The sequence below is a fragment of the Nyctereutes procyonoides genome, unplaced genomic scaffold (assembly GCF_905146905.1).
Source record: "Nyctereutes procyonoides isolate TBG_1078 unplaced genomic scaffold, NYPRO_anot_genome, whole genome shotgun sequence".
Classification (NCBI taxonomy): domain Eukaryota; kingdom Metazoa; phylum Chordata; class Mammalia; order Carnivora; family Canidae; genus Nyctereutes; species Nyctereutes procyonoides.
In genome coordinates, this window is record NW_026575142.1 from 49977934 (window position 1) to 49994249 (window position 16316).

The window sequence follows — 16316 nt, forward strand, 5'->3', positions numbered from 1 at the left end:
CCAGGAAGAAGCTGGATGTGCACTTATCAGAATGTGCCAGAATGAATCTCCTTGTTGAGTAGTAAATGGGACTAAATCCCTCCCCAGTTCAGAGATTCGGAGTCTACGTTCAGCCTTGCTTTGGCAGGCTGCTGTGCTGTACTGAAAATGTGTCATCATGACCCCCTCCCACCAGCTTTGCCCACCCAGCTGCATACTCTATATTCTCTGACTGTGAGTCGTGGTGGGCCAGATAGACTGGAAAGTGGTGGCCATCTGTGGCAGGGATGATGGAGTTTTGGCGGGTTTGTGTGGGCTCAAGGAATGCAGCATTGAAGCCATGTACACACAACCTGCTTAAGAACATCCCATGGGCAGAAAATGTTTTCTTCCTCTTCAGCCCTCCTCTGTTGCTGTGCCAGGCAGGCACAATGGTGCCTTTGAGAGGGGCAGCTGGAAGGGGGTGTTGGCAGGGAGGCTGGAAGTAGAACATTGCAGCTGGGGGAGGACCCAAATTCATTTCCAGGAGCAAACCTGCTCTGGGTGCCAGTTTCCAAAACAAAACTGCTGTTTCTCAGAGCTCATGGTGGTGGGTTGCCTCAGAGTTGGACAGAAGGCAAAGCCATTTCCTATATACTGCTCCACCCTCCCCAAGTTAAAAAAAAAAAAAAGAAAGAAAGAAAAGAAAGAAAGAAAAAAGAAAAACCCAACACAAAACTGGTGTATTGAGGTATTCTTGCTTTGGAAGCAGATTAACAGGTTTTGCTGTCTGTCTGGGTTGCTCAGGCCAACTTGGGGTGGACAGGGCTTTCTGAGGGGTCCAGCGTTTTTGGCAGGCTGATTGCCATGGGAACTGGCAGGGTTCAGGGGCAGGTAGGCTTCTGGGCCATAAGAGAGGGCTCAGAATGGAGACCCCCTTTTTCTGCCTTTCGGGGTCACTTCCCCACAGCCTCCGGGCACCTTTGCTGTCCCATCGGCTCTTCCCACTCACTGTCTTAACTCTCTCTGGTGGGAAAGAAGTGGGAGAACTCTGGCATTTCCTGCCCTGGTTGACAGTTGTCCCAGACCCTCTACTACTTTCAGAGGTCCTAGCAACGGCTCAGGGATGGGTGTGGGAGGACTTCCCACTCTGGCAGTTAGAAGGTCCAAGTACCAGGCTGCAAGCATGGCCACCTCCCCCTTTGTGCTTTAAATGGAGCAAGGTGGGTCCCTTTTACCTGGATGGCTTCCCACAAAAAGGTATCACTTGGGGCTGGTCAAGTGGTAATTTCTATTAGTGTTTACGCCAGTAATTATGGGATTTTTCACACTTTGGTTCAATTTTATACCTAATAACTATAGAGCAATTATTTCATTTCAGGCACTATGCTAGACCTGGGGATCCAGAACGAATAAGCTAGAGCTCTTGCTTCAGACAGCTAACTGCCAAATCCCACAAGGGACCCTCACCATCAACTCAGAGACATGTGCCTTAGGTAGAAAGCAGAGTGTAATGCAGAGGTCGTCTCCTCCTGGGAGTGCTGCAGCACTGTGGGGGCACATGGGCTGGACGCTCATCTGATCTTAGGGTTCCTACTTATGTTTAGGAGACTCAGTTTCCTTGTATAAATAATGAGAATAATACACACCATGCAGAGTTGTTATAAGGATTGAATAAGACATGTATGAAGATGCCTGGACAGAGCCCATCGCTGGGTAAATGATTACTGCTACTATGAATCTGTTGGTCCAAATGGACTTGAGATATAACAAGTATGTGTGCACAGTGGTATTTATCTGATCCTTTGTTAGATTAGATACTCTTCCCTAAAGAGTCCATTCTTCTACCTTAATTCCTCTTCTGTAAAAGACTAGGATCAGCAAATTTATGACCTCACTAAGATAAACGAAGGCCTACCCACTAGAGCCAACAAGTCATATTTGTATATAATATTCTCTGTTATATAACCCAGTTGTAAAGGGTTGGAATGCTTCTATTCCCTGAGATTCCTGAATCTCTTGAATGTGGAAATGAAGATGATGAATTCTTTTCAATACTCTAAAAAGTCTAAGAGAAATGATATACTTCCCACTGCTAGAACCTCACAGTTTATCATTACTTAGGATGATGTATTTGTTTGGTAGACAGTGCTTAGGGAAGTTATTCTTTCACTAAGGGACCTTGGGGGTAGAAAAGTTAAACTCATCGGGGCAGAGGTTAGCTTAGCGATCTTCCACGAACCCATTGTGGGGGTGCTTCCTAGCCGGACATGCTGTCACATGACCCCAACCTGGGTTATCTGAGACCGCCTACAGCCTCATCTAGCCTCTGCACCACGTATCTCCCTGCTGCTTTGTGACAATGTGCACGTGAGAATTCATCCTTAAAAGTTGTTCCAAGGTCCTTGGAAGACACAAAGTATAGATAGCCAGGAGTCTGCAGACAAAGAAAATCAAAGCAATTCAAAAAGAACAAAGGAAATGGAAAAGAAGGAGAAAATAAAAGCATATGGATGAATGGAGGCTTGAAGTGGAATACAGGGTTCACATTTGTGGGAAGTAAAAAAAGAAGGGTCGTATAAGAGAGGGAAAAAGTTATGTGGCTGAAACTGCAAGCAGACAGTGGCATTTTTGTAAGAGAAAATCGACAGAAACCGTTTCTCTTTATTTGGCTGGAAGATTTTAAGGATCAGTGGAGGAAACGTGTAGCCAGTACGTGGCTGAAAGAGGTAAAGAGGGAGGATGGAGCTGTGGTGAAAAATGGGTAAAGTTACAAGAAATTGAAGAATCACAGAGGTCCTCCTAGAGACGTGATTTTAAAGACACAGGGGCTAATAGTCTTTTTTTATGGGGTTGAAATAAGGCCTGTGTTAGAGCAGTGCTGAGATCATGGGTTCCTTTTCCTCTCTGCCCCTCTATAGTTTAAAGTGTTCTACAATGAATTGGGGGTACTGTTATAATCAGGAAATGAGTAGCCTGCATAGTAGGAGGGAGCGAGAAGGGAACTGAGGTGGGAGCCCAGCAGGGAGCGCTGGGCCATGGGCAGGGAGGATTGTGACCTGGCCAGAGCTGCTTTGGGGCGGGGGTCTCATCATGAGGATGGTGCTCCAGTGATGGAACCACTGGCCTTGACGGAGGAAGGGAATAGATCAGAAGAGGATGTCTCTCTAAGGCCCATTCCTGCCTTCCCTGGACTCTAGGCTTTAATGCATAATCAGGTTGCCACCTTTTTATTTTCCAGGAACTGAAAACCCCTATGAATGCTCTTCTCACCTCTCCCTTTCCCAGGAGGCTGTTTTCATTCCATGTTCCTTGGATTTGCGTCTGGGTTGATGGACTGTTTGGCCAGTTCCCATCTTCATTACTCCAAGCTCTGAAAGGCTGTACCTGCCCAAGCTGAGAAGATTTCTTCCCCTTCCATTTAAGGGCGTGCACTACTGCAGGTGGTTATACTGAGGCAGAACAAGAGGATGCCTTATTCTGGCTGGGTGAACTTGGCCAGGCTACTTAAGCCGTAAAGTCCTCAATTTCTCTCTTTTGAAAAAAAATAACAGCACTTGATTGAAGTGGCTAAAGGTATCTGCCCAAATCTTAAAATAATCCGATGCATTATTTATTAACGTCTTTACATGCACATGGCTGTGCTAAATGTTAGTTTAAGAATTTAGGATTCTCATAGACAAGGCCCATATCTTGAGGAAGGAAGATCAACGGTCCCTAGCACTGTGTCGGGACACTCCCTTTTGTAAAAGTACATTTTTAAAAACTGAGATGAAATTCACATAACAGAATTAACCATTTTAAAATGTAGAATTCGGTGGCATTTAGTACTTCCACTCACACTGTCTTCTTAAAGTGTTAGAATAACACAGTCGGTTGGGTTGGTTCCATTTTGTTGTAATAACAAAATGCTGCACTGCACCTCCATGCGTCCCTTCTTGTGAGCCTGCACTTGAGAAATTCTCTAGGTCTGAGTCGCAAAGAATCTACTGGGTCATAGGATCTACAAACGCATTTTCAGTTCAGCGTATATTGCTAAACTGTTCTGTGAAATGGCCACCACTTGCATTTCCATGGCAGCGGCTGAAGTTCCCACTTCTGTGTCTCCTGACCACCATGGGGCTGGATGTAGGGAAGACCAAAGAGTGATGAAGTCCTGAACTAGCTCTATCAGCATCAGCATGGAGAGATCCCGAGAACATCATGGTGAGTGAAAAAGGCAGGTTGCAGGGCACAAAAGGATTGTGGGGCAACTCAGTTCTATCTATACTCTTTTTTTTTTTTAAAGATTTCATTTATTTATTCATGAGAGACATAGAGAGGCAGAGACATAGGCAGAGAGAGAAGCAGGCTCCCTGCGGGGAGCCCGATGTGGAACTCGATCCCTGGACCCGGGATCACAACCTGAGCCAAAGGCAGATGCTCAACCACTGAACCACTCAGGCATCCCTTAAGTATTTTTTTTAATCAAAGGAAGAAAATAGTACAGATAGGGATGCCTGGGTGGCTCATGAATAAATAAATGAAATCTATAAAAAGAAATACTTGAAGGGAATAAAGCAAATATTGACAAATATCATTTCTTAGTGAGAGGGAAATAGGAGTATTTGATATATTGTTCTTGAGACTTTGTTGTATTTTTAAAAAATTCCTCAATTAAATGGGGAGAGGGGGAGGGGAAAACCGATGCGCAGATTCCCAAAATATACAGGATAACAGATTTTTTTTGAGCAGCTTCCAAATTTGGATTCACTTTCCCCCATGCAGAAATTCATATTAGTGGAGCCAACTAGCCTCCCCTTGTGAACATTGTTTTAAAGTAGATAAAATATCAAGGAATTTTGGAAGTTCTTATTTTTAGCCAGTAAAATGAAAAATTTCCACAGTATGTAAAATACAGTGCTCTAGTCGAAGCCTGCCTGGTTGGCTCCACCTAACTATGATCACGTCTAAGAACCTTTCCAAAGCTATTCTGGGCCTGGGGTGGGGGAGGTGACTCACTGTGTCCCTCCCTCACCCCAGCCCCTATCTGTTTATTCAGGTGAAATCAGATTAAAATGAACCTTAATGGTAGCTTTGGAAGGGAAGTCAGAGACAAAGAGATCCTGGGAGAAGCCTTAGACCAAGGATGATGAGAGTTATGTGGGTGACATTGCTAGCTTCTTAATTAGCGTCAACCACAATTTACGGAGCACCCATTTTTCAGAACAACACTAGCTTTCATAGGCTTTCCTCCGTGTTACTGGGAAGGAAGCATCCAGAGTGAGCACGTGCAATGTTATTTTATGCTTTCTTTTGGATAAACATAAAAATCTCATGCCTACTTTTAATGCTATCTGAAATGTTAAATACAAGCATGTGAATAAAAGATTACATATGCCCCATACCTAGTTGAGAATCTAGATTCTAAACTGAAGTGCCAGTACTGTCCCGTAACTCTGGGGCTTGGGGGCAAATCTGGATTCGAAGCCTGGCCTGACCATTTGTAGGCTGTAGACTTCAGGGGAGCTCCTTGCCAGCTCTGGGAAGCTGATTGTGACACCTGCCACTTGGGGCTGCTTTGCAGCTTCTGCAAGGCACTTGGCTCCTTTGCTAGTTTTTCAAAAACCAAATATGAAAATTTTAATTAATTTAACTTAATTTTTTTCCTTCTATTTTTTGGATGAGAATACTGAGGCCCAGACACCCTGTTCAGCACGAGACTTGATCTAACTGCAGAACAGGGCTCACCTGCTGGTCCTGTGTTCCTGGGTCAGGCACCTTTTATGGTGCCTGCCCTCACAGAGTCTCTGCAGGTGAGCAGGAGATCTAGAATTACCTTCTCCCCTGCCTGAGTCTCTCTGAGCAGCTCAAAAGAGCATCTAGAGTGATCTGGCTCATGTGACTCCCCAGGACCCCTGGATCCAATTTCCTTAGCACTAGTTAAGTGAAGATGCTATATTAACCAGCTGTTGTACGTGTCAGTGGGGCTGTAAGCTCTCAGAGAAGTGACCAGGTCTCCTGGTTCTTCTCAACAAGCCACTGGCCTCAGAAATAGACTGTGTTTCCTATGAGAGACTTTTAATGGAGAGCTTCCCTGGATGATCTCAGGTTAGCTTTTAGTCTTACCACTCAGAGTTTCACCAGCATGACGCACACAGCAACTATTCAGACTTTGCTATCTGTTCCCCTCAACCTGTAACCTTTGTGCTCTTTCTCAAGTTGCTGAACCCCTCGACCTCAGCTTCCTCACCCATAAAGTAAGGATGTGAGTAACTGCCCTGGATGTTCCGAGGATCAAAACAACATGAACTGCTGCACGGGAAAGCCTTTTGTAAACTTTTTAAGACATAACTACCACTTTCCTGTGGTCCAGCATGAACCCATTCCTTTCCCAAAGGAGCCCTTTAGGGGAATAGTGTCTTCTGTTCTTTTAACGCATTTCTCAGCAGACCCCCCCCCAGCTGCCTTCACTGAGAGGGAACCACAGGGGCCCTCATTCAATAAAGCAGGAAGGAACTGCATCCTTGCTAAAGAATTCAGAGTTCCTAGCACTTTCAAGGTAAATCTCTGTTGAGTTCTAAACTAACCTCATTCCAGGAGACCAAAATCTTCTCTCTTAGCAGTTCCCAGTGAGAGAATCTTGGTCTAGTTACTTAATGCATCTGAGCCTCAGTTTCCGTAAAAAATGTGAAGATACTTGCCTCACTGGATTCTTGTGTCAAATGAGGACACATGATGGTAGGCAGTCACCACACCTGACTTTTTCTCTCCTTTGTACTTTTCTCTTCATTTACCCTTCTAAACTATGTCTCAGCTTTCTTTTCCAGGAAATGGGGATAACACTACCTGGCCAACACACTCACAGGATCACTGTGTGACTGCCCAATCAGCTGAGGTAGGGCTTTGGAAAGGATATGTGTAGTAGAAATACCTGTATGGGGTTATTCTTGGGGTCACTGACCTCGAACTGATGAGTGTGCTGGTCCTCAAAGGCCTGGGCTGTTTTGTGTAGCGGCCACCTTTAGTAGCTCCCTTCACCAGGTTCTCCTACTGCTCTCTGCTCTCTGGAGGCTCCTAATGCTCTCACATCTACCTGTGGTGCTCTGCGGCCTCCTAATCCCTGTCCCTCCCATGCCTCACCCCCATCTGCCTCTCTGGATCACAAGGCACAGGACCACCCACTCACTGCTCTCTGGATGCAAAAATGGTGCCTGCTCCAATCCCGCAGGCTGTTAGAAACCGCCTGCACATGACCCCCCTACCCTCATGAATAAGTACTAAAAAGACTCATTATGGGTAGATAAGGAAAACAGGAAATGCTCCCTAAAGCCCCCTACAACCCTCAATTTGAACAATCCCACCCCCTACAGAGGTCCCCAGCGTCTTATGCAAGGAAGCCACTAGCCCCCTCTGGGGTTGAGGAAGAGCCCTGTGTCCTAGACCCAAAGGGAACCGTTGGGAGGGCGAGCTGCAGAGGCAGGCGCAGGGGAGCCGAGCTGCTCTATTCTGGGCGCAGTTTCAAGGCCAGCTGCAAGGAGAACAAGCAGTTGCTGTGCGCCTGCAGCTGGCAGTGGTTAGGCCAGGGCTGTCCCTCACTTGGGGTATATTTAAAGAGACCCCACCAGACGATCATGCCAACAGGAAAAATGCACACACATCTCTGCTGGCCTGGTTCAGCTTCCAAGCTCAGCCCCCTCCGCCTTCACTGCAGCTCCCAGGCAGTGGATGAGAGAGAGAGAGAGAGAGAGAGAGAGAAAGAGAGAGAGAGAGAGAGGTGGGCCAGCTCCCTGGCCTCTCCCAGGTGTAGCTGGTCCCACCCGGGAACACACAGCCCTGGCTCCTGGGCCTTCCTACCTTCAGACAGAGCTGGGCAAAAGTTCCAGGGATTAGCCCTGGCCGGCTCCTCCCACCCTGGGGCTGGTAACCCAGCAACCAAAGGGGAGAGGCAGGCAGATGAGTCAAATGGAAGCACAGAATCTCTGGCTTTGTGTTTTGTTTGTGAAAACTCCCTGTGCACACAGGCTGCCTTCGACAGGGGATGGCGGGGCTTTCCCACACTGCTTCAGGCCAAATGTTCCTCCTCAAAGGGGTGCCCAGGCCCCACTTGACTGCTAATGCGGGCTTAGGGACAAAGCTGGTGGGCCAGGGGGAGCCCATCTTGGCTGAACTCTTTGGCTGCCTCTTTCACTTGTTTTTCTCAAGTGAAAACAAGGCTACAGGCCTGAGTCCCACGGGAAGGTGGCGTGGTAGCTGAGAAGTATGGGCAAGGGAACCAGCGGCCTGAGGCCTCCGCAGAGCAGAGGCAGGCTGGGGTGCATAGACAGCAGGGCTCTCCGGTGGCCAGAGACCAAGGACGGCTTCTCAGAGCGCCGAAGAGACTTCTGGGGGGAACCCGGCAGGAGTGGGTGAGCGGTAGGAAGAGGGCAGCTTATCAACCAGGGGAGGGAAGCGTCCGGCAAACTGTGTGAGGCAGGCTGCTACAAGTGCCGGAAGAGTTAGGAAAACACAAGTGTGCCAACGGGATTGGCTACATAATTGGAGGGGCCCAGTTCAAGATGAAAAGGCAGGGCCCTTTGTTAAAATCTACCAAGAATTTCAAGCATGAACCCGAGGACCCTCTGAGCAACCGCATAGGTTGCTCACCCACAAAGCTGACCCTGGGTACCTATGAGTGGGCTCCTGGAGCAGCTTTGACAGCAGAGGTGGAGTGAGCTGGGGGGTATCTGCCTCTTGGCCGTCAGCTCCCAGACCTTTACCAGCCCTGAGACGCTGCCTCTCCCCACCAACAGCCGGTCTCCCTGCGCTGGCACCAACTAAGTCTTTGCCTCTCAGGAAAGGGGGAATTGCAATGTCGTGGTGGGGACAGGGCTGAGGACTGGAATGGACCTCTAGGCCCAGAGCTCCAAGGACTCCCCGGATGCGCCAAGAAAGGCAGGTCCAGTGGCTGGAGCCCCATCAGAGTGAGGTTGCAGAGGTGTCTGGGAACAGGATGGAGATACAACCAATGGACTCCACTCTGGATCCCCTCTTAAGGACCCAGTGGACATGTCCTGAGGGTGTGTGTGACAGTCCAGGAGCAGAACCAAGGTCTGGGAAGCCTTATTCTCTCCTGGGGACTTACCTCCAACTCTATGTGGTCATGGAGCTTCTTGCAGGTAGCTGCAAAGGTCTCCGAGGTGCCAAATTCAAAATACCACAGTTTATTTTTCATCCTGCACAATGAAGCAGAGAGCTGACTCAATATTCTGTATTTGAAATGGTCGTGCAAAATAGCTATGCCAGTGGGGCTGTGAGGCCCAAGCCCTTAGCATCCTGCATTCCTATATTTTCAGCACTTCTTTATCAGACAATCACCTGTAGAAATTTTCACCGGCTGTTCTGGCTACGAACTTAGAGAAAAACCCATTCATTTCTTAGACATCATGGCTACTTGGCTGAACCTCCACCTGCTCTGAACTTCCTGGACAGAGCAGGGGGGAAAGGTGCACTGGCCCCTGTATCTGGATCAAGGGAAGAGTCTTATGAAAATCAACCAGAGGTGGCAAGTGACATCATCTCTATCGTGGTCCTTTCTACTGATAATGCCCAGGAACTTCAGCGACAGGCCTCTCTTGGGTATCGCTGGGGTACAAAGGGAAGAAGAGACAGACTTTTGAGACTTGAGGTACAGATCGTCTCGGGGCAGAGAAGAGAGAGTTCCACACTAAACCAGCCAAAACACGTGCCGCTCTATGCTCTGCCTGAGGGACGCAGAGTGGAGAGAATGAGAGACAGATTTGCCAGACAAGGTAGAAAGAGAAGAAAAAAGTGAGTTATTTGGTAGCAAGAGGCTCCCCCCCCCACCACACACCTCTTCTTTGATTGCATTTGGCTTAGGTCATGGCAATACTTCATTTAGGGGGAGGCCTGGTCATTTGCTTCAAAGTAAGAGCTCACCACTTTGAGCTTTAGAAGTTTTCGACATTTTCTTTAGTGGGAGGAAAAGAAAGGGATTCCCATGTGGCTGGGGGCTTTGCAAAGTCAGATGGTGTCTCCTGACACTTGGTCACTTTGATCAGATGGTCTCACCAAGAAGTGTGTCTGATGGTATCCCATTCCTTCCATCCCAACTGTTGTCCCATTATGAGGGGCTGGCTAAGAGAAGAGACACCTGTCCAGTTTATAAGCTGGCAGATTTTGCTAAGGAAGGATTAAACAAAATCACATTTTTCTTGGCACATTCTTCAGGAGAGGGGAAGCCAACATGCACTGCTGATCCTCCATCCTCAGATTCATGGACTAGAAGGAACAAAGCATTCTTTGGAGGCAAGAGGGCTCTTATTTCTTTCCAGTAGTCCTTGGGCCATATTAGATGAGTCTTCAGAACAAAAGGCAACTTTTATCTCTGCATTTCTCAAAGAGTCTGCCTGGAATGTGAAGATGATGAGACTGTTCTTCCATGATGGTTTCTAAGACCTACTTGACTGGAAAGTCGCCTTTTTGACTTTGTGTATGTATGAAGAGAAATAATAAATAACGAGGAAAATAAGAACAGGTAAGATTTAGGGAGTTATACCTAATGAAGAAAGTTAGCAGAACTGGGTATACTTTTAAGCAGACCGGTGCTTCTCAACAAGTGTGCTCCAACAGGGCATGCCTGGAATGTCCATCCCCTCAGTCTTTGGGGTAGCCAGGTTGGGGCCTGGGGCAGGCTGAGCCCTGCTGTCATAGTGGGGACTCTCATCTGTATGCCAAAAAAGTGCTTTTGTTTTCTACACCTGCCCTGAAGTGAAAAATATTGGGAAACACTGTTTTAGATCACTGGTTCTCTGTAGGCACAGTAATGGGAATACGATCACCTGGGGACTTCATTAAAATACGGGTTCTGATTCAGCCATTCAGGACTGGGGCCTGAGAATTCTGTGTTTTTTAACAAGTTGCGGATGCTGGTCCAGGGATCACACCTGGTGCCATGAGGGTGTGGAGACCACAAGTATGGTTCTGAAACATTAGTATTCATAAGAACTGCCTGGAGAATGTGATTAAAATCTTCCTTCCTGGGCTTCGATCTGTAGAGAGTCTGTGATAGTTTTGGGATAGGGCCCAGGAAGAGGCAGGAGTGCCCAGGGGATCATTACGCAGGTGGTCAGGTGTCGTGACTTTAAGAAACATTCCTCTAGATACCAATGAAGTGACAACCAAGGAACAGAATGGACTGATTAAACCTGACAGAGAGGATTCCTCAGGGAGGATAAAATGAGGGTCAATCCCTCTCCATAGACAATGATGGCAAAAGACCCAGGGACAGGAAAAACACAGACCGTCATAAATGTCAAGGTTGAGCATTCCTCTCTGGCAGCGAAAGCATCTCTATAGCCAAGAGACCTGCATTGTGATTCCATTTTCAAATATCACTTCTGGTCTGAATCATGACTTGAAAGTTATTGCCAGGAGATTTAGAGTTTTAATAAAAATTTCCGGAAGCCACCTGCTATTTTTGTCCAGAAGTGGCTCTTCTGATAATCTAATAAGGTTAAGAGGTCATGGTTAGGTCAGTGCAACAGAATGACAGAGAGGCTCAAACAGACTACTCATCCATTGCTGGTAAGTTGTTGCCTGTGTAATCTTTGGCAAGTGTTAAGCCTTAGTTTCCTCATCTGTAAAATGGAGTTGATACAAAGACCTGCTTCAAAGGGTAAGTGAGAAGATTAAACGTGGCATTTGCAAAGCACTTTACATAAGGCTTGCTGCAAAGTCAGCTCACCAAGAATGTTACCTACTTCAAAATTGGTTTTTATTTCAATGTCTTGCGTTGACATATTTGGATGACATAGGGCAAAAATGACAGATCAGGTTGGGTGGCTATAGACATTAAATGTGAAAAGTTTCTAGTATAGGAAAATATGTGATCCTATTTGTTGAATCATGTGTCTTGACTTGTGGTTAGAAACATATGTTCCCCACATGTTTGTTCTAATAGCTTACTCCAGATCATTACCGCACCCTAGTCCTTGGCTAATTATCTTGACTGGTCACACAATTGTCCAAAGACGTGATGTTGATTAGGAATATGCTTCTGAGAAAGTGTTTGTTTGGTGTGAGACAAAGCATTTCAGTTCAAGAAATTAATTGTGCCGGAACTAGAGGGGGTTGTGCTAGGTATAACTGAAGAACAAAACACAGTACCGCATGAGGAAGGATGGACAAGGGAAAAGATCATAGAGTTGTGAGCTAAGCCCTAAGCACTGAGGATACCTAGGAGAAGGGATATCCAATTCGTAGTGAGGCCAGGGGCAATCAGAGACAGCAACCTGGGGGGTGAGGGGTGGGGAATGTCAAGGTTGAGTTCTGAAGAGCGTGAAAGGGAACAGAGACAGTGGAGCATTTCAGGCAGATAAAGAAGCTCAGGCAATGGCACAGGGCAAGAGAGAGCATAAACTTGCTGCAGGTGTCCTGAATTCAAGGTGGGTGGACTGGTGATCGGGCAGGTAAGGCTGGAGAGGCAGACAGGAGCACGATTGTAAAGGCTGGGGACGTTACGCTTAGGTGTTTGGGTTTTAAGTCTATAGTGTATCATGACCATCCTTACCTGAAGGTAAGGGGTTGGGGTGATAGTAATGACCTGATAAAATCTGTGCTTTTTAAAAATCACTCTGTCCCAAGTGTGGAGAGTGGGTACAGACTGGAAGCCTAGAGAGTAGTTTGGAGGTGGTGTAGAAATCCAGAACAAACTGGGAGGGGCTCGAATGAAGGTAGTGACAGTAGAGTTACAGAGAAGAGAATTCATTCACAAGCTAAAATTTCGGGAGGTGGAATTGACGAGCTGGTTGGTTGTGAGGAACAAATAAGAAAGAGTCATTGCGGTAACACCCAAGGTTTTGTTGTAGCATGAGAATGGCAGGTGCCATTCGCTGAGAGAGGGACACAGGAAATCAATTCTCCAGTGGTGGTCCTCCTTGTAACTGAAGGATAGAACTTTGGTGTTTGGGCCTATCTGACCATACATCCATGCATCTGTCCATAGAACATCTGATAAGCCGTCCTATGGGCCAGGCACCGTGTAGGGCTTGGAGATGGTGATGAGTAAGGGTCTCTGGCCTCACAGAGCTTACACACTTTTAAGAACTTCACCAAGACACTAACATTTGACCTTTGACCCACAGAAGACTATATGCAGCCCACATTTAAGAGCTTTTACTTCTTCTTCTAACTCAGGGACGTTTTAGTTAGAAGTGAATACTTTCTATTTCTATGGCCTATAGCCATGACCGTGAAACATTTTACATACGCTCTCTTTCAAGTCTCAGAAGAACACTATGAGGTAGATACTGTTGCGACAAATAAGGAAACTGAGACTTGGGAGGATAAGTAACTTGTCTAAGGTTGCAAAGCGAGCGAGCACAGAGTGGTGCCCAACCCTGTGTAGGCTTTGCTGCTCTGCCACTGATCTGAGCGTGCTCTGTGGTGTGGTGCTGTTGTGTTCCTACTGTGCTCACTAGACTGTGAGTTGTGGTTCTCCTTCTCCAGGTTGTTAAGTGGATGTACTCAAGGACCTGGGGTGTCAGGTTACCTTGCGTCCTAGGAGATACTGTCTGATGCAGAGTGTCAGCCCTCCCAGCTCCCAGTGACCAGGGGAGTTCAAGAGGAGTTGGAATTGGATTTGTCACAGGAACCTCCTGGTTTTGAATCTACCCAGTCTCTCAGAGAGTCAGGGAGACCAGAATGGACCCTGGTAAAGCCAGATGCTTCCAGGACACCCTGCACTTTGCCTTCTCTCAGCTCACCCAGAAATGGGGCAGGGGCAGTGTCCCAACACAGGGACAAAGAACAGGGAAAGCTGGAAAACAAACCAGCTTAGGAGACACGTGAAATCATCTACAGATAGGTCTTGGTCCACAGAAGGCCCTTATCCCCTACACATTAAGTTTGTTGATTGAATGTTGCTGATGCCCTGTCAGTAATCAAAGTACTCTTTTCATAATGAAGAAGGTCACTTATGTGGCTAATCAGAAAAAAAAAAAAAGGCCACTAGCCTTTATTTGAGATAATATAGAGGGGGGATTTTTAGGTTGTCTCTGTCCTAACCACCGAAATGTTTGAATGTATGAAGGCAGGGGCCATGGGGACAGAGATAGAGAAAGGAAGGGACCCCTACAGGGCTAAAGCTGGTTCAGGGAAAGATGGTTCCCAGAATCCCGCCCGACTGAGGTCAGTCATTAATGGTGGGCCATGAGGTGGAGGTTGGCTTCAAGCCAAGTGATGTAAGAGAAGATAAGGTAGAACCTTTCTTTATATATGTTGGGGTGTTGTTGCCAAGGATTTCACTGGTAGGCGAATCTAAGGCAGGGCTCCATGCAGGTTTCGGGCTGCCCCCTCTCGCAGCCCCTTCACATCAGGAAGGAAGCCAAACTCCCAGCCTACCATCACTGCACACCAAGACACCAGGGGCGCAGTAGCCAGGACTCCTAGGCTCTGTCTACACTGCCAGAGCAAATCTGTATAGCATGGAATGGAATGCTGACAGGTTTTTTGTTGATCTGGAACTAGACTTTGGCCTCTTGATTTTGTACTCTGCTGAACATACATTATTCTCTCTTTTTAGTCTCAGGAGAAGTCGACGAATAGGTACCGCTGCTACCAATAAAGAATTCACACATTCAAGTGTGTTCTTCTCTGCCTCACCTTCCCTTTTTACCGTTTCCTAGACCAGCACCAGCACCTTTCCCAAGTCTTTGGTAAAAGTCTATAAAGCATATGATACTCTACAGTTTGCAGTGGGAGATGTAGCCCCTACCCTACCCTGCCAACCAGAGCCTGAACGCCTGTGTTTCTTCTCTTTTGAAGACGGCTCCCCAGACACGTGGTTAGCCCTTGTTGGAGGGTTGCTGCTGCTGCTGCTGCTGCTGCTGCTGCTGCTGCTGCTGCTGCCTATGGCACTGGTGTCTGTGTGTTTCACCTTCAGTTGTACAACAACATGGCATTTGGGATCTGAGAGGCTATGGTTTTCTGCCACTAGCTGGCTAGGTGGTGATATGAGTTCTTTAAAGCTCCATTTCTTCTACAAAATGGGAATTTTTTTTTAAAAAAAAGATTTTATTTATTTTATTTTGGAAGGGGAAGAGGGTGGGAGAGGGACAAGCAGACTCTGTGCTGAGCGCAGAGCCTTGATATGGGGCTCAACCTACAACCCTGAGATCATTACCTCAGCCGAAATCAAGAGTCTGACATACAACCCATGGAGCCACCCAGGCGCCCAGGAATATTATTTTCTGTCCCACAAAGCTGTGAAGCTGCTGCGGCAAATACAGAGCACCAAGCAGCATTTAATGCATGGCAAGTACTCACTAATTGTTCTTTCTAGTCACTAGGAGATGCAATCACTGGGAGACTCATTCCTTTAGGGGTAGGAGTAGGGTTGGGTCAGGGGTCTATCCCAGGTAGCCAATGTATTTGAAGAAAATAAAGCTAACAATGTTTTAGTGACTTCTGGAGTGCTCTTTTCTGTGTCTCTCTTCCAGAGTTCTTTTTTGGCTCACCATGTCTTTCCTTCTCATAATCACCTTTTAGCTGGAGAGGACTAATCCTTAACCAGTTGTCCTGGGGCAGGTTTCCATGTCCACGAAACTCCTAGATACACTGTCAGGCTCGAAGCTACTACCCAGGTGAGCCCATCCTTGAGGCAGAAGACCCCCACTGGGCTCCTCAAGGACTTCAGTCACATGGAGGAGAGGCAAACAGCAGCAGTGACACCGTGGGCCGAGTCTATTTCTGGGTTTTCTTAACTTCCCCCAGCTTTATAAGAAAATAACATCGATTGCACACTAGTGAGCTGGATCTTCTCATTTGACAGATGAGGGCAAAATGAGACTAATTAAAAATGTTCTTTTGTATTTGTCAGCGATTTAGGGCTGGATTCAGTCATCATCTCCACAGCCTATGAATAGCTCGTTTTCAAGAATGTCCACAAGTTAAAACCAAGCTAGCTGCTGGGCATTTTTACCAACAAAGGCCATGGAGCTTCTGATGGCCCTTTTCTGATATTCTAGGAAGTTTTAAGGGCAATAGACTTTTGAAGTCGTGAAAACATGAAAACATTTCTTTGGGCTTAGAAGGCTACAAAGAGGACACTACGGCTATTTCTAGAAATAGGAGCCCTTGAAGTGATGGTATTCCTCTTTGTGGTATGGACTTTGATAATCAGGTTCCCTGAGTGGGTCATGACTCAGTCGGTCAATCAGGCCTTCTTGTCAGCCTCGCCAAGCAGATGCTCCCCGCAAGATGGCGTTCTGTGCTGTGTGGAGGGGGTGGACTGCTGTGGTGGAGGGCCTGCTGGGCCAGCAGGCGGGAGATCGGCCAGCCTGGTAGCCCTAGCTCTCATACACATGCGCATGTGACAC

The 16316-nt window shown here is 47.0% G+C and overlaps 1 protein-coding gene and 1 long non-coding RNA gene across 6 annotated transcripts in view; one reads left to right on the top strand and one right to left on the bottom strand.

Moving 5' to 3' along the window:
- DGKG (diacylglycerol kinase gamma) overlaps positions 1-16316 on the bottom strand; it is a 205836-nt gene that overhangs the window by 58833 nt on the left and 130687 nt on the right. For all 5 annotated transcript variants that reach the window (XR_008662175.1, XR_008662174.1, XR_008662173.1 and 2 more), the window contains one exon: positions 9062-9152. Coding sequence is in view for 2 of the 5 variants with exons in the window: in XM_055308224.1 (XP_055164199.1) it covers positions 9062-9152 (91 nt within the window). In the remaining 3 variants the exon portion in view is untranslated. The remainder of the gene's footprint in view (positions 1-9061; positions 9153-16316) is intronic.
- Positions 1-16316, top strand: part of LOC129498686 (uncharacterized) — a 44937-nt gene that overhangs the window by 6369 nt on the left and 22252 nt on the right. The gene's annotated exons all lie outside the window — the stretch shown is intronic.